This window comes from Somniosus microcephalus, chromosome 16 (assembly GCF_052327205.1).
Source record: "Somniosus microcephalus isolate GS21.2 chromosome 16, FLI_Smic_1.0, whole genome shotgun sequence".
In the NCBI taxonomy this organism is placed as follows: domain Eukaryota; kingdom Metazoa; phylum Chordata; class Chondrichthyes; order Squaliformes; family Somniosidae; genus Somniosus; species Somniosus microcephalus.
In genome coordinates this window covers 83,673,162-83,698,425 of record NC_141002.1, presented here as the reverse complement: position 1 = coordinate 83,698,425, position 25,264 = coordinate 83,673,162, and the positions used below count along the sequence as shown (strand labels likewise).

At 46.0% G+C, this 25,264-nt stretch overlaps 1 protein-coding gene across 2 annotated transcripts in view; it reads right to left on the bottom strand.

Annotated features, from left to right (window-relative positions):
- tmem117 (transmembrane protein 117) overlaps positions 1-25,264 on the bottom strand; it is a 336,326-nt gene that overhangs the window by 289,668 nt on the left and 21,394 nt on the right. The window contains exon 2 of one of the 2 annotated variants that reach the window (XM_086009384.1): positions 15,259-15,567. The exons of the other annotated variant lie outside the window; for it this stretch is intronic. Coding sequence (XP_085865510.1) covers positions 15,259-15,567 — 309 coding nt within the window. The remainder of the gene's footprint in view (positions 1-15,258; positions 15,568-25,264) is intronic. 2 annotated transcript variants of the gene reach the window in all.

Below are 25,264 nucleotides of genomic sequence, written 5' to 3'. Positions count from 1 at the left end.
ACTGGCCTGGCAACAGCAATGCGAATATTGATTTTTGTAGTCTCGCAAGCCAACTTATCAATCTGTATACATTCACACTGACTTATCAGCTACCCCCAAGATTATATCATTTCTACAATGTTTGATTATCTCCTGCTATTTCCAGGATGAGCCTGCTTCTGATCCCTCCTTGCCTCTCTCTGCTTCGTCCCCTCCATCTTCAAGTTGATCGACATTGGCTCCCGGTCCAGCAACACCTTAATTTTAAAATTCTCATCCTTGTTATCAAATCCCTCCATGGCCTCGCCCCCTCCCTATCTCTGTAACTTCCCCCAGCCCTACAACCCTTTTGAGATCTCTGTGCTCCTCCAATTCTGGCCTCCTGTGCATCTCAGATTTCAATTGTTCCACCATTGGTGGCCCTGCTTTCAACTGTCTAGGCCCTAAAGCTCTGGAATTCCCTCCCTGAACCTTGCCACCTCTCTACCTCACTCTCCTGCTTTAAGACGCTCCTTAAAACCTACCTCTTTGGCCAAGATTTTGGTCATTTGTCCTAATATCTCCCTATGTGGCTCAGTGTGAAATTTTGTTTGGTAACGCTCCTGTGAAGCACCTTGGGGTGTTTCGCTGTTAAAAGGTACTATATAAATGCAAGTTTCTGTTGCTGCAGCCAGACTGAAGTAAGTTCTCTTGCTCTGTAAATGTCCTGTGCTTTTTTAAAAAAAAAAATCACTGACCTTTTATTTTCTTTCAAGCAGTCCCTTGCACCATCCGTGTCCTGAAGATTGTTTGTTGGTATAGAGTTCTATGGACACCAATCGACCACAGTGATCAAAGTGGCTATTCTTATTCCATCAAGGAGGGATAATGCATCATGATTACAGTCAGAGGATTTCAATTGTGACTTTGGCCAGGTCCATCCAGATGCTGTGATAAGGGCGGAAGCCAGACAAGGGACTCAGAGATGGACTCTGAGCTGAGAAATGAAAGGAAGGATAGAGGTTGGGCAGTAGGTGAAGAGTGCAGATGAGTAGAGGATAGAATTTCTTTGAGGAGAGGCGTGATAGAGGGAGGAGCAGTGCCCAAGTAAAAGGAGCTACTGACAATTTCATCTAGCGCTGTAGCTGGGGGGTGGCGGGGAGTTGAATGGGTCAGGATTTCAGTGGGATGGGGAATCAAGGGAGCAAGAGATGAGCATGGAGAGGGCTGGGGGGAGATATTGCAGAGTGACAGGGATCAGGGTTAGAATGAGCAGGAGACTGGGGGGAGGTTCAGCAGGGCAGGGGGAAGGAGTAATAAAAGTTGAGGAAAATCCAAGCCCTCGTGTGTAAAGTACAACCACCAGTCTATTCTATGTTAGAACCAAAATGTTGTCTTGAATACCAATATAAGTAGTGTCTCCTTTAGGATTTAAAATGATCAGTGAAATTTAGTATATTGTATGATGTGATGTAAACTAGCAATGTCACATTCAAGATGTCAACATTTCTCACCAGTTATAAAGAAATGTTGGCACTGGGAACAGTGCTCAGTCTACAGCTTTTTTTCCCTGCTGATTGATGTATCCAATATACACTAAATTTGTTGTGGTAATGTAATGGCTGCTTTTATTTCAGACTCTCTGAACAACACAAGAGGTGATCTTGGAATGGAATTCATGCAGTAAGCTTGCTCCCATCAGGAGGCCCTCTAGTGTTCAGTTATGCAATGTGCAAGTACCATACATATCTTTGATATTCACAGACGTTACATGTTGTGACTTTGGATTTCCCTTGACCACCTTTCTCATGATATTAACCACCAGTTATATAGATAATCAAACCAAAATGTTGGGACTAAAGCCATAACAGTGAAATCCAGAGATGAAGTATACCTACTGATGTAAAAAGACTACTGAGTCCTTGGTTTGAGTATAAAACAAGGCTCAGTAGTCTTTTTACATCAATCTAATCAACTGTTTCAAAACCATGAGATTTCTAGTTACATCATTAGTTCCTGGTTACAGAAACATCCTGAGCAAGCTGGGCCCACGTCCGAGTATTTATACTCCTTAGCTGACGCCACCAGCTGGCCGCCCAGTGTTATTTCTTGTTATCATGACTCATGAAGTGACAACATTCGCCAAAAAAAAGGCTTTGACTAAATCTAATACTACACTGTGCAGCTGTGTGATTCAGGGTTTGCCTAATATTATTGACTCATGCTCAAAGTTCAAGTCAGCTTCTGCAGGCGATTCATGCTCCCTATAATCAGAATCTTAGGCCTAGAAATTCGGTGGGCTGCACCACCAGTTAGTGCCTAAAGAGGGCACTCAGTGGCTTTAGCGCCACTGGCCACGCCTCCCGCAATATTTAGCGGGGCGCTAATGGCGGCGTTAGCCTGTAGCGCTGCGCCACCACCAATGACGTCATCGGTGTGCGCAGCGCCCCGCTACCGCCCCGATCGCGATATTTGGTCGTGCCCGCCTCTAACGCCGGTCGCAAATTGCGCCCGGTTCATGGGGCCTACCTGTGGCGGTAGTGGCGCAAATTAAGGTGGCGGTGCGGGGTGGCCATTTTTTTTTTCGGTGTCCGCCTGCCAGCACCTCTGTCCCCGGCCTCCTGATCCCCCCCCCCCCCCAGGCAGTGCCGGCTGTGTCCCAAGAGCCCAGCACTTCTCCTCGGTGCCGGGCTCTTTTGCCAGCATTCGCGATCGGTCATCGCGCTGGTGCAGGCCCCTCCCCCTTAAGGGGAGGAAGGCCTGCAGTACCGCAGCACGCCGTGCCGCAGCATGTGGCACTGCGGCACGTTGCGCTGCGATATTCAGTTTCAGCGCCCCAAAAGGGACGCGGAGCACCTCGAGCAGCACCCCGCGTCCCTCTTGGGCCGCTCAAACTGAATTTCCGGCGGGCGCAACGGCTCCGTTAGCAGCAGTAATTCCAGCGCCCAGGCGAGCTTGGCGCCCTAACGAATTTCTAGGCCTTAGAGTCAGAGTTATACAGCACAGAAAGAAGCCCTTCGGCCCATCGCGTCCACACCGGCCATCAAGCCCTGTCTAATCTAATCCCATTTTCCAGCATTTGGTCCGTAGCCTTGTATGCGATGGCATTTCAAGTGCTCATCCAAATGCTTCTTGAATGTTGTGAGGGTTCCTGCCTCTACCACCCTTTCAGGCAGCGAGTTCCAGATTCCAACCACCCTCTGGGTGAAAAAGATCTTCCTCAAATCCCCTCTAAACCTCCTGCCCCTTACCTTGAATCTATGCCCCCTTGTTATTGACCCCTCTACGGAGGGAAAAAGTTCCTTTCTATCTACCCTATCTATGCCCCTCATAATTTTGTACACCTCAATCAGATCCCCCCTCAGCCTTCTCTGCTCCAAGAAAAACAGCCCCAGCCTGTCCAGTCTTTCTTCATAGCTGAAGTGCTCCAGCCCAGGTAACATCCTGGTGAATCTCCTCTGCACCCTCTCCAAAGCAATCACATCCTTCCTATAGTGTGGCGACCAGAACTGCACACAGTATTCCAGCTGTGGCCTAACCAGCGTTTTGTACAGCTCCATCATAACTTCCCTGCTCTTATATTCTATGCCTTGGCTAATGAAGGCAAGTATCCCATATGCCTTTTTAACCACCTTATCCACCTGTTCTGCTGCCTTCAGGGATCTATGTACATGCACACCAAGGTCCCTCTGATCCTCTGTCTTTCCTAGGGTCTTACCATTCATTGTGTATTCCCTTGCCTTGTTAGTCCCTCCAAAATGCATCACCTCACACTTTTCAAGGTTATGTGTAAAGTATCTAAGGTTGTGCCAAGGCAAACAATGAATCCATTTTTTGTTGTTATGTACACTGGAAACAATATGGGTTAATCCCCGTAACTGCTAATTGGCCTGAAATCAGAGGAAAATAACACAGTTACAGAATTTGTGGTTCAGACTAAAGAATAATTAGCGTTTATTAAGGCAGAGATAACACAAAGGCGAAATGGATCAAATCAGCTGAATGAATACATTTACTTGATTTCTCATCGGTATTTTAAAAATAAGTGCCAGAACCCTAAACTTTTCCTGCAATAACTTTCAGAATATGACCCATGCATCAGTGATGAAAAGTATTGGAGAAAGACACAGCAGAGTTCCTGTGACCCTTAGTGATACAGCAAGAAGGATACTGGTAATCATAGAACACCAGTCCCTGTTCTATGTCTCTTTCTCCTTTGATCTAGATGGAGACAAAAGATCATCAGATATTGTCCATAATGAATCAAAGCTAAGGAACACTTATTCTGTTGCAGTGACAGGCCAGTGAATCAAGTCAGGTTGCAAAAGATATCAGGGCAACCAAATATCTGACTCAAGCAATGTACCTACCTACAGGACAAAAACAAAAAATGAGACTTTCGTAAACAGGGCCCCATCTTGAGTCTTAGATCAGATGCAACACAACCGCCAGAAGGTCCAGAACAATTTTACATAACGAAAAAAAAACTTACATTTATATAGCACCTTTCACGACCACCGGACGTCTCAAAGCGCTTTACAGCCATTTAAGTACTTTGAGTGTAGTCACTGTTGTAATGTGGGAAAATGTGGGACATCTATACAATAGCTGCTGACAACCCAAAATTAAAATATTTGCATCACCAGGGTGGATTTGAGACCTAACGTTTGTTAGGCAAATACAACTAATTCAATCCGTAATATATGCATCATTTTAAGTAATCAAACCATTTGTCTTAATGGGAGACTGCCTACCAGACATCGACAGAAATAGGGAGGAGGTAAGTCCTCTTGTCCTTTTGGAGGGGTGTTGCATCTGATTTATGACTCAAGATGGGGCCCTGTTTACTAAATGTCATGTATCCCCCCCTTTACAAAACCCACCAATATACTTTCCCAGCTAGCCATCACGGGAGCCCATTTAAAACAATGCTGGCATAACTACAAGTTCCTATTAAAAATATATAGGCCCTGAATTTCCGATCGGAGGCTTCCTGTGGGCGGATGCCTCCGATTGGAAAAAAAAATCTACGAACTTATCTGCAGGTTCCGTAGATCCCGAGGCTTGCGATCCTGGGCCTCTCCTGTTGGAAATGCCCAGGTGTCCCAGGGACGCATGCGACTCGCAAGCGCCCCTGGGATCACGTGGGCCAGGCGAACCAATAGAAGAAGGGAATCCCCCTTCATACATTTGACATTTCCGTATGCACAGAATTGTCAAAAGTGTGAATGGGGATGACTGCAAAAATGCACCAACACACTGAAATAAAGAAAAACCATTACATATATAAAATTAATTAAAATGCCATTTAATTAAATATTTTAAACAAAAATGTAATTTTTTTGAAAAATAAATGTAAATGTTTTAAAGGGGCTAAAAATAACCTTACCTTATTGCACGGGTTTTTTAATGTTTAAATGATTGAAAAAAATGTACTTTTGTTATTTTAAACTCTCATGCTAGTAAAAGCAGACCTTGACAGATGGCAAGTGCCGGGTTGCAGCGCATGCGCTTCGCATGCCTAAACCCGGCACTTGCGCGGCCCCTACGGGCGCGGGCACACCTCGTACGCACCCGTGGGGGTCGGAAAATGCGGCCCATTATGTAGAGATCCGTATGATCTGAAACATGACGCATCTTCCAATCTGTCACCTAGCATCATGAACGGATTATTTGATGGCTGGGTGGGTGCTCAAAGCTACATTGTACAACAGGTTCAAATAATTTGTAAACCTGTGTCAAGAAACGAGCGGGGTAATTTCAACTTTAGGCGACAGTGCAAAATGGGCAATATAGCGAACCAACAGCCCGTTACACACCCTGCCTAATTTTCACTTCCATTGACTTCAATATAAAAGGAAAATCGATGGCACCCAAAGTTAAAATTACCCCATAGGCGTGTGTCAGGTTGCTCATTGGTCTACAGTCAGTATTGCTTTGAACTCCTATGGGGGTGATTTTGCCAATGGGGGCGCGTTGGAGGCGGGACTGCTGCTTGTCGGGTCGTTGTCCCGCCTCCAGCGACTTGTGGCCAACCCACGCTACTTTCCCTTGATTGGCCTTGTTAAGCCCACCCATCCCTGTTGACTACCTGTTAACATGCAGTTAAGTGACTGTAATCCCCTTCCCACCTCCAAGGAGACGGGACCCAGCGCGGGTCGGGTACCCGCCTCCTGGGAAGATGGCACGGAAGCGGGTTGGGGGTGGGATGGGCACCCACTCCCAGATTCTGCCATTTTCCTGGCAGTCCCGCCTCCATAGGGCTGGCAAGATCGCGCCCCATATTTCAGCTAAGAGGGGTGCTAGGGTGTGGCTTATCATTTGCAAGATTCAGTAAACGATTTCTAGAAAGAATTCAAAGGTTTAAGGGAGAGAAAGTTGGTATCGCCCCGTTTGGGGCACTATTATCAGCCGGGCGCAAAGTTTATCGCCCAGCGCTAATTATCGCCTCCGAATGCAAAATTGACCTCTATCGCCCCTGGAGGCGATTTGAGCGCTAAATCAGGCGCTACACACCTCTCTTAAGGCGCTAACGTTGAGGAGCGAGGCGCTACCTCAGAGCACTACCGAAGCTCGGGTGATGTCAGTTAGCAATGGAACACAGACTGGCGCCAGCCAGTTCTTAAAGGGGGAAGGGCCATCTTGCTGGCCAGCCACACCCTGCTCATTGCAGTCTTGAATCTTGGTCTGGAGAGACCTCTAAAGCAAATTGTGCTGGAACCACTAATGGATAGGCCCAGGGAAAGAGCTCAGCGCATCAGCGACCGGGCCTTGGTGGCTCTGGTTGGCGCTGTGGAGCGGCGATGGGCAGTGCTCTACCCACAGAGTGACAGGAGGCCATTGCCCCGTGAATACAGAAGAGTCTAGAGGGTGGTGGCTCAGCACATCTCCTCGAGGAGCCTGGTGCCGAGGACCCACACCCAATGTCGGAAGAAGTTCAACGACCTCACTCGGTGGTCAGGGCGAATGGCTGCTTTTCAATACCTCTACATCCCTCCATCTCAACTTCACTCTGTGCCCAGAGGGTTTAAAAACCCCAAATCCCAACACTCATCCAAGACCTATGGCCATCTCATAAAACACACACGCACATTCCACAACTTGCATACATTAAGGGCTATTCAACTATGGGAGGCACATCAGGCAAGCACATGGCTGCATATTCACTCAGACGCTGTCCGTTTTCTTGCAGGCTAAGCTCGCTCACAACAGCGGGGAGCAGCAATGCACGGGAGGAGGACCAGCTGACCTACACACCCTCACTGATTTAGAGGCACGCGTGCACAGGGTCGTTGCCAGCCAGATCATAGGTGCCGTGGCCACTGGAGAGGTCGACCCCCTTGTTCATCAGCTTTCTCTCCTCTCTCATTCCACTTGCCCCTCACAACACCAGCCTTTTACACTTTCAATCCAACTTGCTGTCTCCAGTCCTTGCTCCTTTACTACCCCCCTGTCCTCACGCTAAAGCCACTCTTGTACCTCCCTGCTTTCAGATAGTGAACCACCAGCTGACCAGTCTGTCCCTCAACCTACCAGTGGCAGCGACGCCCCAGGCGAGGAGGAAGAGGAAGCTGGAGCCTCACTGCCTGCGTCTCCCGAGGGCGCCCATTCCGACACTGGGACCACGCCTTCCCTGGAGGGGAGCAGGGGGGTAGGGTCTGATGAGGGCAAAGCTCCTGGGCCCAGCAGACTGCAGCAATGCCATGGGGGTAGGGAAGCTCAGGGGCCAGCTCCCCGGAGGGTGAGTAGGGAAGCAAGTCCTGCTGCACAGGACTCAGATGAGGACTGCACCATCACGGCCATGAGTAGGCAGGTCTTGAGCATGCACACTGAGCTCATGGGTGCAATGGCAAGGGTGCCCGAAAGCATGGATGGACTGGCTAGGAGTGTGGAGCAGTCCGCTGCAGCACAGGCCGACGCAACGCAACGGCTTAGTGCTACAATTTAGTCACTGGCTGGTGACATGCAGTCTCAGATTAATGTCACGCAAGCACTGACTGCTGCCATATTGCCCCAGGGCTCTCTCAGTGCAGCATTCCTGCTGCAACCACTGGCACTTCCCCATTGTACTTGCCACGGCCTGCAACACAGCCAGCCCAGACTGCTGCCGCCCATGCAGAGTTGGTTCAGTCTGCAGCCGGGCCCTCCAGGCCCAGAGCTGGTCAAGGGCGTCCTTCAAGGGCATCTGCAGTCTCTGGAACTGACATTCAGCAGCCTTCCACCAGCCTTGCTGCAGCCACTGGGGCCCCATTACAGAGGAGCAGTAGGGTGGGAAGGAGGGGGGGGCGGGGGGGGTGGGGGGAAGTGCGCAGGGGATGGAGATCACCCTCGAAGGGCAAACAGTAGGATGCCTAAATGGTGGGAATGTTTGTGGTAAAGGTCGAGGTTCGTGTGATTACATTTGTTTACTGTTTTGCCGTTTATCTCCATCTTGTGAGAACGAGTTCTGTCAATTCATGATTTGTTGTGTTGGTTTCTAATTGTTTGTCCTGAATAAATGACACACACAGAGTTTGTTAAATAAAGAAGTTTTTGTATTCAAAATTTACATTTTTGGTCTTTGGAATCATTCCAGCTTTGGCCGGTTATAGGGGGTGCGGGTTGCTTTCCATGATGTTGTTCTCCATGCCACAAGCCATCTTCTCAGTAGGGGCCTGGAAGCAGCTTATCAGCCGTTCATGGACGGCCCTTGCAGTGGCAACATTGTGCGCCTCCCTCCCACATTGGTGCTGCTGCTGATCCTCCTCCTCCTCTTCCTTCTCAGGTGGTGCACCAATCCCTGGTGGCATTGGCTGGGTCCTCAGGATTGCCAGGTTATGAACAGGGAGACTCGCTCAGGAGAGTACTGCAGGGCTCCTCCCGAGTGGCCCAGATTGCGGAACCGTTGCTTCAGCATGCCGATCGTCTGCTCAATTATGTTCCTGGTGGCGAGGTGGCTCTCATTATACCGCAGCTCGGCAGGGGTGTTGGGGTTACGGAGCGCTGTCATCAGCCAGGTGCAGAGTGGATAACCCTTGTCCCCGAGGAGCCATCCACTCGGGTGATGCAGTGCCTGGAAAAGGTCTGGCACACCAGTCTGGCATAGGATGAAAGCATCGTGGCTGCTGCCAGGATAGCGGGCATTGACAGCGAGTATGAGCTGTCTGTGGTCACAGACCAACTGCACATTTAAGGAGTGGTAGCCCTTGCGGTTTCAGAATACCTCTGCATTCGCATTCGGTGCCCGCAATGCCACATGCGTGCAGTCAATGGCGCCCTGCACCATGGGGAAGCCCGCTATCCTAGCAAAGCCACATGCGCTTTCATGCTGTTTGGCCCGGGTCACGGGGAAAGAGATGTACTGGCGTCTCCTTTTATACAGGACATTTGTCACCTCCCGGATACAACAATGGGCAGTGAACTGAGAAATATTGGCGATGTCCCCAGTAGAAGCTTGAAAGGAGCCGGTGGTATAAAAATTCAGAGCCACTGTCACCTTCACTGCCACTGACAGAGACGTCCTGGTCCTCAGTAGAGGCTGCAGATCTGGCTGCAGCAGGTGGCAGAGCTCAGTGACCACCTCCTTGCTGAAGCACAACCTGCACAAACACTGCTCCTCAGACAAATGAAGGTATGAGAACTGCTCCCCGAATACCCTGGGAGGGTAAGGTCTCCTGTGCAGAGGCCTGTTGGCCCTCCTCCATGTTTGCCACTCTCTCTCTGTGTCTCTGCTGCCTCCGATTTTGCAGGTGCAGGATGACACCCCAAGTCAGTGCAGCCCCCACAGTCTCTTCTAAATGAACCTGCAAAGTGCTGCTCAGCACCCAAAACTCCTTCACACAGCGTTGAATCTCTCCAGAAGTCTCTCTCCCTCTCAAAATACATGGTGCAAATATTTCACCGACAAGAAAAGACAGGAAGCAGCCGCCTTTAAATAGCGCTCCCCCAGCCCATTCCCGACTGCAAAACATTCCCCTCTACTTGTCGTTGCTAGCGGCAGGCGGAAAGACAGGGGGCGCGACTCAATATCCGGTCCGGGGTGCTACCAGGGCGTTCCACGCGCGACTGACATCACGATCTGCAGGCGCAGGAGATCGTGGCGGTAGTGTTTAGCACCGCCGCAAAATGTCTGGTCAATTTCGCGAGCGGCGCCAACATCGCCACACTCGGGCGCTAATTTACTAGCACCCCGTTAGTACCCCCCGGAGGCGCTAAACAACCGAATTTTTCCCACTAAGACTCTAATTTTGGAATCATTTAAGTATTGTGTAAGTCAGGAATTGTGCTACTATTACTGTACCTTTTGCTTTCTTATTCGTAAATAAATTAAACTATTAGTTCCAGCCTAATACAACATTCTGACACTGTGACATGGACTGCCAGATGGGAGTGGACAGGAGAACATAATGGGTAGCTGATAGTCTCTGTGCATAATACCATGGTGAAAAAATCATTTTTAGTCCTGTGGCACACTATCGCATGCAGATCTGCTCAGAGCTGCCTTTATGCTGTAAGCATGAAAATAAAGTATTGGGATAAAGTCTGCATTGTAATAAATGGTGCTAGAGCAAGGATTCAGCTGACAGGAAGAGCAGGCTTTAATGATAAATAATACACTCCATTTTACAGAGGTTTAGCACTTCGATATTATCTCAGGATATATTTTGGTTATAGCCGAAATGAATAATAGTACTTTGGATTACAAGATATTTTAAGTGCATTTATATTAAATTTTGCTCTAATGCATTATTAACATAATTTGGGTTACCTTTATAATTACTATAATTGGAAAATTGCAACAAATGGATCTCGTACGCAATGGTATCACTGTTTGCACAATACGCTGATGTTATATGCTCAAGTTTCCAATAGATGGCATTAGGTATTAAGCACAGAACACAAACTGATGACTAACATTTATACTTATAGCTAAACAGTGTTCTTTAGCACAAGATTTTATATTCATTAAACTGACCCAAGACTTAAGAAATTCTGATTTATCCAGTTCAATTACTAAAAAGAGACCACCAAGTACAAATAGCTCAATTGACGGCAATTGTTTCCGTAGAAACAGAGGTCTTATTTTCAATAACAATTTTCTGATGAAGGGTCCCAGGCCTGAAACGTTAACTCTGTTTCTCTCTCCACGGATGCTGCCTGGCCTGCTGAGTATTTCCAGCATTTTCTGTTGTTATTTCAGATTGCCAGCATCCGCAGTATTTTGCAATTATAATTGTCTTATTTTCAATAACTGCTTTTCTAACCACTAACATTTACACTAGAGCAGTGGAGCATATTGAAATCCTGATTTACTTAGCTTTGACTTCAAACCACTAAACTGAAGCACCACTGATTGAGAAGAAGAGGGTGAAGGTTAGGACATGTGCGTGGCAGATAAAATACTCAAGTGGGATGGGGTCATGGAAGAATTTGTAAACATTGAGATTTGAATACAATAACTTCTACATTATACCTCCCAATGCATTATGCAGGGTCAACTTTAAATAGATTTGAACTCAGGGTTATGTTTAATATTCAGATTATTTCTGCAATTACATTTGAATCCAATGGGGGAAAAATGTGGTTGCTTTGTGCCTCCCGTTAGCGCCCAAGAGGACACTAATGGATCGCAAAGCAACTAGCACCCGGGCGCGGCGATGTTTGCACCGCTCGCGAAATTGACCAGACATTTTGCGGCAGCGCTAAACACTACCGCCACGATCTCCTGCGTCCGCAGATCGTGATATCAGTCGAGCGTGCAACGCCCCAGTAGCACCCCGGACCGGATACTGAGTGGCGCCCCCTGCCTTACCGCCTGCCGCTAGCAACGACAGGTTGAGGAGAACGTTTTGCAGTCGGGAAGGGACTGGGGGGGCGCTATTTAAAGGCGACCGCTTCCTGACTTTTTTTGTCGGCGACATTTTTGCACCACGCATTCTGAGAAAGAGAGAGACTTCTGGAGAGATTCAATGCTGTGTGAAGGAGTTTGGGGTAATGAGCAGCACTTTGCAGATTCATTTTGATTTGTCCTTCCTTGCATCAATTTAGAAGAGACTATGGGGGCTGCACTCTGAGCCCTTTCCCTGGGCCTCTCCATTGTTCTTTCCAGTAGGGTTGACGTACAGGTCTCTCCAGGCCGAGATTCAAGGCTGCAATGAGCAGGGTGTGGATGGAGAGCAAGATCGACCCTCCCCTTTAAGAACTGGCTGGCGCCAGTGTGTCTGTGTTCCATTGCTGACTGACATCACATGAGCTTTGCCAGCGCACTGAGTTAGCTCCTCGGCATTAGCGCCTTAAGAGAGGTGTGTAGCGCCTGATTTAGCACTCCAATCACCTCCAGGGGCGATAGAAGCCAAGTTTGCAGTCAGAGGCAATAATTAGCGCCAGGCACTAAACTTTGCGCCCGGCCGATAATTGCGCCCCAAACGGGGCGATACCGAATTTCTCCCCCAATGACTTTTGTGGTGTAAGCATTTATTTTCAGCCCAACATGGACAGTACCTCCTTTGTTGCTGCAATAGAAAAACAAAGTTGCAGCTGGAGGCAGTCTAAGTGATCAAAACTAAAAAGCTTTCTTTACCTTGCTTAAGATGAAAAACATCACACTTTTTTTAATCATGGAATATACAGCACAGAAACAGGCCATTCGGCCCAACTAGTCCATGCCGGTGTTTATGCTCCACTCAAACCTCCTCCCGTCTTTCCTCATCTAACTCTATCAGCATAACACTTTATTCCCTTCTCCCTCATATGCTTATCTAGCCTCCCCTTAAATGCATCTATACCATTCACTTCAACCACTCCCTGTGGTAGCGAGTTCCACATTCTCACCACTCTCTTGGTAAAGAGGGCTCTTTTGAATTCACTATTTATTTCTTAGTGACTATCTTACATTGATGGCCTCTAGTTTTGTTCTTCCCCAAAAGTGGAAACGCTCTCTCTGTATCCACGCTATCAAAATCTTTCATAATTTTAAAGACCTCTATTAGGTCACCCCTCAGCCTTCTCTTTTCAAGAGAAAAGAGACCCAAGCTGTTCATCCTTTCCTGATATGTATAACCTCGCAGTTCTGGTATCACCCTTGTAAATCTTTCTTGCACCCACTCCAGTGCCTCTATAACCTTTTAGTCTATCTTGTGACTTGGCTAAGAACGAACAAAACTCATTAACCAAGACATGCCACTAAAGGTTGAACACATCTTGCTGCTGGATGACAAAGATCATCCATTTATGCAACACTCACCTCAACAGGCATAAGTCAGGTCAAGCGCACGAATGAACCAAGTCCAGGAAATCCTTATGCACAGCCCCACTGGTTCCCCGATAGTTGCGTGTAAATCAGGCCAGTGTCAACTAGCGGGAGACTCGCAGAACAGCTACAGGATCGCAAGGAGATGCCGGGGAAGCCTCTGAAAGGCACACAAGCGTCGCAAAGGGCTTGCCCACGAGTTTCCTCGTTATAACATTTTCCAGTGCCGTTCCAACGCCACTCAAGTGCTGGAAACAGCAAGAAAATTCAGGGCCATTATTTCAAAGCAACCCAACAGAAACAAGGAGCAAAAACAAAGTAGGTCCAGACCATTTGTCATGCTCATGGTGTAGCTGTTTTAAAATTAATAAAGGCTATGAAGCGTTACCACCTAAATACAGTATGTTGGGTGTTCTTTTGGAAGTGAGCTCTCAAGATAATAAATAAAACATTGCTCCATTGACAGTGAATTGCAGAGATTCTTTCAACCCTGCCAAATGATTGGCGCGACTTATGGCCGTTCATGCGAGAGAGAGTATATTATGGGAACTGTGTCACTGGTGTGACATCCTGTACCATTGTATTCTACACTTCGCAGAGTGTTATATTTATTTGCATCATGGATTTGTCACCAGCTCGCTGCACTGCACTTAAATGCTCCACCTGTATAAATGTGTCACAAGAGTTAATCCTGAGCACTATTTGAAGTTAAACGATGTCTAGGGGATAAGTGAGCATCAGCACAAACTGTGTGTAGAAGTGCTTCCTGATATCAGTGCTGAACTTGACTTTTACTGAAGAGTGATACCTGGGAAATGGGGATTGGGATGGGGCAGATTTGGAGGGGTGGGCAGAAGTCCCATCCCACCAGAACTCCGCTCTGAAGAGGAGAATCCCGGCCCATGTTTTCAGGAGTGAACAAACCCATGCCAGTTTAATTTGCGTAGCCCTCAAGAGCCCGAACAAGTTATCATTTCTACAAAACTGCTTTCTAAAAAGACAGATACCGCACCCTCAACTGCACCCAGCTGGAACTTCTGAATTGCAATAAATACTCCCTTCCAATTACTGTAGTCAGCTGACAATTATATGCCTGTATGTTTTTCTTTATTACTGGCATTTAAATAAATGCTTCACAACTGCACCCAGTAAAATACTTTTCCTTCCAGTTTTGAAACTTTGCCCTGTACACCGATAGCCATTTGAGTTACCCAGCTGGTAACTCGTCACTTCTTCCAGTTGTGCATACACCAAGTCATAAAAAGGAGCTATGTACATAGAAGCACTGAGACTACTATTTTCCTGCAATAGCTACAAGATAAAAAAAAGATTACACATTGCTTGTTGACATTAAACTAATGTATACATGTACTGGCCTACTCGGAAATGTGATGGAATAAACAGAAAACTTCTAAAGAAGTTGGACTGTTTTTTTAAAGCTACCACAGCAAACTGTTGGGGAGTTGAACTTTCTGAATACCTGTTATACAGCTCTATGATAGCCGTACAACTTTTTCAGCTTTTCTTTTTAATAATTAATGTCTGCATGGATTGAGAATCCACTCTGATAAATTAAAGCACTATTGTATGATTCTGGGAAAAGAAGTGCAGTGCCTCTTGCCATAGCAATGAAATAAGTGTGGCATTCATTCAGTTAGATTACAAACATTTAAATAGCAAATGAGTGGCCAAATTCAACTCAGATTTTCAGACAGGTCTGGGTCTTTCCTTTTTAAATGTGCCTTTTTCTATGCACAGGTTAAGAAAAAAATCTACCAGGAATATTCTACCAGCATCCTGAACGACCCAGGAATTCAGTCATTTAATTGAAATTTGAGCAAGATTTTGCTTGTAAATTAACCCGAAAGAAACTCTTTCATCTTCTTTCAGATGATCAAGCTGCCCTTTGAAAGGCTAAAGCAACAACAACAAAAATCGAAAACCACAGGGGGATAAGCTAAGCATATTTGCAAAAGGAAATCTGTCGGGGCCTGTTGTCAGTTTTGGTTAGTAGCATGAAATGGTTTCCACAGCAACTGCAGAGTGTTCAAGGTGATTTTGTTGTCACTTACCAAACATCAGCTGATGGAAGAGGAATTTTCCTGCCACTAGGCCAGTAGCAATAGCTAGCAACCACAGTAGCACTTTTAGGAAGCTCCAGCCTCCTCCGGGGTACTTATTTGCTACGAAGGAGAAGCAGTTTCCAACGACAATGACGTTGGCTGGAGTCTGACTGTGAGAAATTGGATCTTCAGCAAAAATGAGGAAATTGAAGAAAGTCACCAAGTAGGCCACAATCAGCCGACTCCATGGATGTTGGAAATAATAACGAAATGCTTTAACCATCCTCATACACATGGGCAGTCCCTTCAACCTGCAGTCTGTATGAAAGAGAGATTAATTAGTGATTCAATAAGTTGTATATGTAAATACAATGATTTGATGTTTACCTGCTCAGCAAAGTTGCATCACCATGCCAAGTTAAGTTCCATAATGAACAGCAGCTCTTAAGACGCCCACTGGAGGGAAATTCTACATCTTAGTTGCTTCATCCTTATGGTTTTACTCAGGTTTAGCAATCGTTTCAGTCGTGACTGAAGAGAAACAATGGCTTGGCTTTCAATAAATTGGGTGTTCAATGGCAACTGATGTGCCAAAATACGGCTGAAGAAACCAGGACTGCCATTTAAAAAAACCTCACTTCTTCCCTGCGGATCAGAAAGACAACTCTTACAGGCTGCGAGAGTAACCAATTGCTGTGGGTTTACTGCGCAAGACTTCCCTTGAGTGGGAAATTCCAGTCATTTCCGTGTCACTGAAGGGCTCAGCCAGCTGATCGCCTACATTCCACATAGTTTAAATAACAGGCAGCACAACAATGCCTCTTTTTATTAAAGATCAGAAACTTGCGATGTATTTCAATGGCATCCGCCATCCAAACAATCCACTCAGCAGAAAGTCATCGCCCAAAATATCTGCATCAGTGAATATCTTGGTATTTACAGTAAACGGTAATTTTGTGTTTAAAAATCGCACCCCTCCAATGAGGAAGAATATGCGCCAGGTTAAATACTAACCTTGCAGCCTACTCCTTTTGTTCCCTCTAATTACAGCCTGCCCTCCCAGAAGTAAATTTCCAGAGTGCTAGTGGTCTACTCATGCTGCTACGCACACAGATTAAAATCATGCTCTAAAACAAAAAAGCGTGGCCTGCAGCATGTGACCTGAGGCACGAGTGTCCCAAGGCCTTTATCACGGGCAGGCTATCAGAAACAAAACCAGGCACTGCCTCATCAGCATAGGCAGGAGGGAGTCTCTCAAACCATACCTATCCCAACAGTGAAATCAGAAAGCAACCGAACGAGTTTTACCAGTAACCATTACAAAGGCAAAGCCTGTTCCACGCATGGAATGCAAGCTTTTGAAACAGTTTCAAAGTTAAAAAGGAAAGCAATGTTCTAGTAGGCTAAACAGCGTTACCAGTAGAAGGCATTCTGAAGCTGTTCTGAAAAGATCTGCTAAATCTCTAAACCACAGCGCACGAATTCAAAAATAAATAGGCGTGGTTATCTGATATATATTTGTGTAGTGTAAATATAGATGCTGTCCTACACTTCCGGTGAACTCATAAACACAGCAGATTAAATATATGTAAAAACGACTTATTTAAAGCTCTCCTTTTACTAAGCAAATCCAGTGTTTCAAAAATAGAATTTTCAGAAAATTATTAAATTTGTGATTTTAAAAAAAATGGCCATCTGCCTACAATTCCTCCCTAGCACAGAGAAATGAAACTTATATCACCTTATCATCTTACGCTGGCTGTGCTTCTATCCATGAGGTTATATTTATACCAGACTCTAAATTCAAAGTTTACTCTCAGTTTCTTACACTTTCCACAAGTGGCCATTGGAGCTTTCTTTTAAATGAAGTGCACTGGCGTCACATGAAAACACATCATGGCTACCACGTGTCGGTTGCGGCTCAGTGGTGGCACTCTCGCCTCTCAGTCAGAAGATTGTGGGTTCAAGTCCCGCTCAGAGACGCAAGCACAAAATCTAGGCTGACATCCCAGTGCAACACTGAGGGAATGCTAGATTTCAGAGGTGTCGTCTTTTGGATTCAATGTTAAACCGAGGCTCCATTTCCCCTCTCAAGAGGACATAAAAGATCCCATGGTACTATTTCGAAGAAGAACAGGAAGTGTTCTCCCTGGTGCCCTGCCCAATATTTATCTCTCATCCAACACCACCAAAAAAACAGATTATCCAGTCATTTATCTCATTGCTGCTTCTGGGACCTTGCTGTGTGCAATTTGGCTGGCGCATTTCCTAAATTTCAACAGTGACAACACTTCAAAAGCACATAATTGGCTGTAAAGCACTTTGTGATGTCCTGCAGTCGTGAAAGGTGTTACATAAATGCAACTTCTTTTTGTCTTTCTCATCAAAGACCACGTGGTGAACGTTAGCCAGGTCACAAAAGTCAGCTTACCAACCCTCCAGGATTGTCCTGGAGTCTCCTGGAATTAGAGAGGAATCTCCTGGACACTACTACAATCAACCAAAGAGAAAAATCACTGGGGCATTAAAATAAATAGCATGTTTTTTCATTTTCATTTTAAACTCCATAGTTTATTAGTGATAAAAATATTGGAGATGAGGCAAAAAGGCTGTTTGACTGGGCAGGGCCATTGGAGATGGGAGGTCATGTGATAAAAACTGCCACGAATACTTCCAACCAGAGTTGGCAACCCTACACAAAAGTGATGACATGAAACACGCTTGCAACACAGCAATATGACACGATAATACTAAAGTCGCTAGCCCCAATGGCTCAGTTAGTAAATGCACAGCCTAGTGTAGATCGGGACCATACAAAATCAGGAGGGTCCCAGGACGATCTGGACCATACAAAATCAGGAGGGTCCCAGGTCGATCTGGACCATACAAAATCAGGAGGGTCCCAGGTCGAGCTGGACCATACAAAATCAGGAGGGTCCCAGGTCGATCTGGACCATACAAAATCAAGAGGGTCCCAGGTTTGATTGACTATTTATATGGCCCTAGCTGATCTCAGCCAATTAGCAGAGAGGTGCTATAATTGGCTTCAGCGACCCTGAACTAGGGTGGGAAGAAACAACACTTTAAAAATGCATCTAAGAGTTCCCATTCCTTATTGCTTGACTCCCACTGAAAAGAGGTCACATATAAACATCAGACAAGGACTGGAGTGGGCTTAGCTATGATATCCCTTTAGGCAAATGTGAATAGGTTCTCACATGAAGAATAACCAGTTAGGTATTGGAGGGATGCACAGAGGAGAAGGCTAAATATAATTCAGTATTTGTAAATTACTGTTCTGACTTGTCTATTAACTGTTAGAGATACTGGGCATTAGTACACACTTGTTTTCGGTTATTTTGATGTGACGTTTAAAATTAATTGGATCATAGGTTTGCTGTGTTTAGCCATTATTTTTCACGTTGTAATTTGGATTTATAAATTAATACTTATTCCCGAATGGGATTCCCGTAGAACAAATCAAACGTTTGAAATAAAAGCAGAAAGTACTGGAAATGCACAGGTCAGTCAGCGTCTGTAAAGAGAATGTTTATGATGTTTCAGGTGTCCAGACTTGTCTTTGCTCTCTACAGATGCTGACTGACCTGCTGAGTATTTCCAGCATTTGCAGCTTTTCCTTTCTATTACTAAAAGTTCCTATGGTGCCACCAGTAATTCACTGTCTGTAAAAACCCGGCAAACCCAGCACTAAGCTCATGGTCTACAGAGCAGTAGTGATACCCGCCCTGCTGTATGCTTCAGAGACATGGACCATGTACTGCAGGCACCTCAAAGCACTGGAGAAGTACCACCAACGCTGCCTCCGCAAGATCCTGCAAATCCATTGGCAGGATAGGCACACCAACATCAGTGTTCTCGCTCAGGCCAACATCCCCAGCATCGAAGCTTTGACCACGCTCGATCAGCTCCGATGGATGGGCCACATCGTCCGCATGCCCGATACGAGACTCCCAAAACAAGTGCTCTACTCGGAGCTCCGACACGGCAAGAGAGCCCCAGGTGGGCAGAGGAAACGCTTCAATGACACCCTCAAAGCCTCCTTGGAAAAAGTGCAACATCCCCACTGACACCTGGGAATCCCTGGCCCAAGACCCAAAGTGGAGGAGAAGCATCCGGGAAAGCGGCGAACACCTCGAGTCTCTTTGCTGGGAGCAAGCGGAAGCCAAGCGCAAACAGCGGAAGGAGCGCACGTCAACCCAAGCACCCCACCCACCTGCCCCTTCAACCACCGTCTGCCCCACCTGTGACAGACTGTAGATCCCACATTGGACTCATCGGTCACCTGAGAACTCATTTTTAATGTGGAAGCAAGTCATCCTCGGTTCCGAGGGACTGCCTAAGAGAGAGAGAGAGAGAGAGAATGTCTGTAAAAAAAAATAATTCGGAGAGTCATTCTTACTGTAAACCAAGAAGTGTGTCACATTTCTGCTGCGCTATCATCTTTGGGCTGTCTGTGGGTTCTGAAATGTGCACATGGTAACAGATCTGGCCGCTTCCCCCAAGAAATTCTACTAACCACGGGGCAGGAAGTTCCACATAAATTGCGCGCAAAGTATTCCTGTCGTACCAGCCCTCTACAGAGCTACTGTCTGATTCTTAAATTTTAAAAATCATCCAGTCTTTCCCAAAATGTTCTCTTTGAAAGGTAAATGTGGCAGAAAATGCAACGCTTTAAATTTCATTACAGAGTAAATACGGTTTGGACGAGAAAGATAACAGTGTGGCAGTGAGGCTTGGGCTAGCAGCAAGGAGGGGGTGAAGTGACTGCAGGTGATGACAAGGAGTGGAGTTGAGTTGAGTGAAGTAAGGGTGGGAGCAAGCAGCGAAACGTGAGATTGCAGCAATTGTTGGATAAGGAAAAAAAGTTAGTTAGGGATAAAACCGAAGAACGTGATTCACAATTATTGAACATAAATTAACTTCTCATTCTTGTTATTGCTGTTTTGGGGAACTTTTCTCGTGCAAAATGACAGCAGCGTTGATTTACACAACAGTGACTGCACTTCAAAGCACAGGAAACTCTCGTTTAAACGGCACCTAAATATCCGGAATTCTCTATTAACCGGCAAAATTCTCACTCCGAAAACAACACCTCAATAACCGGCAATGTTGCCGAGTCCAAGTCCGAGTCTCCCACGGTGGCCGAGTTAGTCAGTGGTGGTAGTTCGCCAAACTGCCACTACTCGGCTTCTTGGCGCTGTCGGAAGTCGGAACCCCTCAATCCCCCTGTAACAGGAGTCTGACTCTCCTGCGCTGCCGGTAGTCTCTTCTGATCCGCCATTTTACAGGGGTACTGTGTGTTTCCCACGCTGCTGGTAGTCATTGCATTGCATTACCCTCAACTGGCAGTACTGTACTTAATCAAGCATCTTCCACCATCCATTTAACACAACATTCTGCAGGTGAGTACCCAATTACTGTATACTGCACATTTCTTGATTTTTTTATTTTTCTTTGTCAAAAATAGCCTCAGTAGATAACCCTCTCCTTCACCCAGAATTTTTGATCAACCGGCAACATGCTGGTCCCGTTGGTGCCGGATACCAAAGAGTTTCCTGGTAATTCATTGTTTATGAATGTTTTGGAACTTTCCCCAAGAGATGTAAGGCACTACAAACGTGCAAGCTCCTTCTATTCTTCGTCACTCCAGCAAGCAACAGAGAAAGACCCCGTCAGCTGACTCCAACAACAAAAATCAGCCAATGAAATGAGGAAGTGCACTGGCTCATTCAATTCTAAAATTACGACGGAATCTCTAAGTGCTACTCATACATACATTGTAAAATTCTCAGTAACTTTATTAACACATAAAGGGAAGTTTAATGATGAAAAGCATGAAGGCTATCCCATGACTTCAAGAAGTTTATGCGGTATGCAGCTGAACTGTACCAACCAAGAATGTCTGAGGTTCAGTCCCTGTTCTGTGCTGATTTGGTTCTCATCTGGAGCATCAGTTAGCATCCTATAATTGACTTTACTGCCCCTGGTTTAGGAAAGGGGGAGAAAAACAGAGCCAAGGATCCTAATCCAGTAACACCTGCTGACCGTGTACATGTGGGCATGAACGAGCTCCACTAAGCTACCATATCTTGATCTCATGCAACACACAGATGCGCCTCAAAACAGTCAAAACCATTTTAAGATCTTGATTATCTTCTGCACAGATGGTGTAGACCTTCTATGGATTGAGATACTGAAGTGGTTCAGATCCAATTCAATTAATATGCTTAAGCTACGTCAGCTGGCCAGTAACTTCCCTCAAGCTATCGGTTCATACATTCATTAACATGCATCACAATTAAGCATTGAGGGTTTACTGGACCCGAGATGGATTGCTATTATTCATGTATCTAATCAGTTTTAATACAACATCTGCTGCATTAATTCGTTTTCTATTTCTAATCCCTTTGGAATAATTGTGTTTGTTTAAAAAATTACTGATATACTATTTTGAGTAGGGTGAGTGGGGGAGAGGAACGGCATCAGTGCCGTCCTGACAGCCTAATAACACAGGTGGTGAAGCATTCACTTAAACCTCAGATGATCATGGGCTTCAGCTCCAGAGCTAGCCATCTCTCAGATCCACCTGCCACTGCTTTGCAGTGATTTTGGGCCCTTGCTACAGAAGACACATTATGGAGGAGGGGGGATAGGGCACAATCAGCTCATCTGATACAATTCACAGGCTAGCACTGACAGAAGCCACTGAGAAATCCATACCTCACACCATTTTCTCCATCCGATGAACTGATCTTGCTCAGTAACAAGCCTTCGCTTGGTAAAATGATTACATATTCTTTCGTAAAAAAAAGCATAAAATCTAAACGCTGATACAGGACTGTTCAATAGCTTTCCATAGGTTCGAGTAATCCATTTAAAAAGTGACTGATGTAACTAAAGTTCAGTCAGGTCTCCATGAGCTAGCCTTGATTAAACTTAACATAGAAACTGCAAGACCTATTCTGTTGGGAACAGGGCTGATTGATGATTGAATATGGCCATTTGTCCTTGTACCACAATCATGGTATTGTTAGGACACTTCAATTTTTTTCTGAACCATTTTGTGTTATGAAATGTAGCTATGGGAGATAGAGATTTAAAACAAATCTATCAGTTTTCGGAAAAGGACAACAAATCTTATTTTCCATTTTTTCCTCAATAGAATTATTTTCAGTTTCAGAGTGCAAGAGACAGCACAAGAAAAAAAAGAGACCCAGAGAAAGAGAGAGAGCAAGGGAGCAATCTTTCTCGTTACTTCAATTTTCAAAAAAGTAGCTGAATTTTGAAGCCAAAAATCTCACCTATGTTTTATTGACAGTTATAAAAGGTAAATGCTTTGATTGCTTACACCTATGAGAGAAGGGACTTCCTCGCACTATTTAAATTTTTTTTTAAACACAACTTGAAATTTGAAAGCAAGAAAAACCTCTTTGTGGGAAAGATAGGAAGAGAGTGAAAGAGGTTGAGGTAAGTTGGCCTCTGTCCTTGGGGGAGCTAGCAGTTGTGATGGGGAAGGAATTAGATGGAGGATTAAGAGGAGGCGAGTGACAGGGATGTAAGGATACAGGGGGTTGAACATGTAGCTCAAAAGAGTGAAGAGGTAGGATTGTTGTAGTGTATGTACCTTTAAGAGAGAACTACTTTTACAGCTCCTGTATACTGTAGTACCGGCAGTGACCACACCTGTATATAAGCCTTGAGCATGCCTCTGTACTGTTAGTCTTTCCTCCTCCAGTAAACACCTGTTGATTGTTAAGTTACAGCCTCAGTCTAGTTATTGGAAAACATCATACTTTACGAATCACGGATTCAACAGTGGCAACGAGGTCGATTCGAATCTACCTGCAACTCTGCATTTCCTTTCAAGGATTCGCTCCGGGAGGACGGTGGAAGAAAGACGAGGCCAGAAGCATGGGCGTCGACCACGAGCAACCGCCCAGTCATCCGGCAGAGAGTGAACATCGCAGGGGAGGCTGTTGAGAGCTGGGCTTGGTTCTCCAGCCACGGCGATCCAGCAACAGACTGGCAACAGGTACAGTGCAGACCCTTCCCAGACAGCGGCGGCTGGAGCCGACCGATGGCACAGAAAAGGCCAAGCAGCGTCAACAGGGTAAGAGAGAGGGTGAAACGCACAGGGCGCAGCCGGGGGTTGAAAACTGAGCGGCGTCGACAGAAAACAAAAAGAGAGGGTAAAGCAGCAGCCGGGTTCAGGACCGAGCGGCGGCAACGAGAGAGGCGCACGGGAGAACACGCAGAGCACAGCCAGGGCTCAAGGGCTGAACAGCGTCCGCGGGGGAAAGAAAGGAAGCGCGGGAGATGCCATTGAGCCGCGGAGAAGAAGGGAGAGCGCGGGAGACGCCATTTTAGAAGCCGCAGCGGAGAAGAAGGGCGAGCGCGGGAAGAAAGGAAGGCGCAGGAGACGCCATTTTGTGCCAGCGGAGAAGAAGGGAGAGTGCGGGAGACGCCATTTTAGACAGTTTAATCACACCCAGGGATGCCGAAGAGTGGCAGTATCACTGTGTTCGACAATGAAGTCGAAGATTGGGCGACATATGTGGAACGCATTGAGGTGTACTGCAAGGCGAATGAAGTGCCAGATGCTAGGAAAACACTGGTTTTGTTAAATTCCATGGGTGCAAAAACTTATAGCTTACTGCGAAACCTAATAACCCCAGAGAAGCCAGTGGATAAGAATTTCGAAAGCATAGTGGAAATCCTACAGGACCACTTAAACCCCACACCGCTGCTGATAGCAGAAAGATTTAAGTTCCACAAAAGGAACCAGCATAAAGATGAAAGTAATGCTGAGTATTTAACGGAACTGCGCAAGCTATCGAAACACTGCCAGTTTGGAATGGGACTAGCAGATACATTAAGGGACAAGTTTGTGTGTGGGCTTCAAAGTGAAGGAACCCAGAAACGGCTTCTATCAGAAAAGGATCTTACGCTGGACAAGGCTTTCAGCATGGCAGTATCACACGAAGCAGCCGCACGGGGCGCTGCAGAGATACAACGGAGACCGCAAGAATATGGCACCAATGAAATGTCATATGGAGCAGGGAAGTGTTATCGCTGTGGCAGAACAACACACGACCAGAAGGATTGTTGGTTCAAGGACCAAGTGTGCAGACAGTGTGGAAAAGCAGGACACATAGCAAGAGTCTGCAGGTCAGGGAAGAAAACCAGCAGCAAGAAATCTCCACAGGAGAAGTACAAAAAGGTACATAAGGTGATGGACAGTAGTTCAGACGAACAGAAAAGTGATACAGACTCCGGAAGCAAGGAGCTGGGTTGTCTGAAACTACATAAGGTAATCAAAATGGAGGATCACCAGACTATCTGGGTCACGCTCAAGATAGACAGAGTCCAAGTGAAAATGGAATTGGACACAGGATCAGCCCTAACAGTCATAAACCAAAGGGACTACAAGCGGCTATTTTCACATATACCCTTGAAAGCTAGAGAGATTGTCTTGAAGACGTACACGGGGCAAAAAGTCTACCCCAAAGGAAAAATAAGGGTGAACGTGATATACAAAGGCCAGGAAATACCCAAAATGGACGTATATGTATTGCCAGATGGAGGACCACCACTACTAGGATGTGAATGGATCCGGAAGATACAATTAGATTGGCATTCCATACAGGCACTGAAGGTTGAGGCAAAAAAAAAGGATGACGACGTCACACCTGGATGACTGTCAAAAATGCTAACTGACGCACAAGAAGTGTTCCAGGAGGGATTCGGAACACTAAAAGGCATAACAGCGATGATTAAAATAGAGGAAAATGCAAGCCCAAAGTTTTTTTTAAGGCCAGACCGGTGCCTTATGCGATCCGCCCAGCCGTCAAAGCAGAGCTGGAAGGGTTGGAACATTCAGGAGTACTGTCCAAAGTAGACTGGAGCGAGTGGGCTACACCCATTGTTCCTGTAATGAAGAGGTCGTTGAGTAATACGCCTGGGGAACCAAAGAAGGTCCGCATCTGTGGGGATT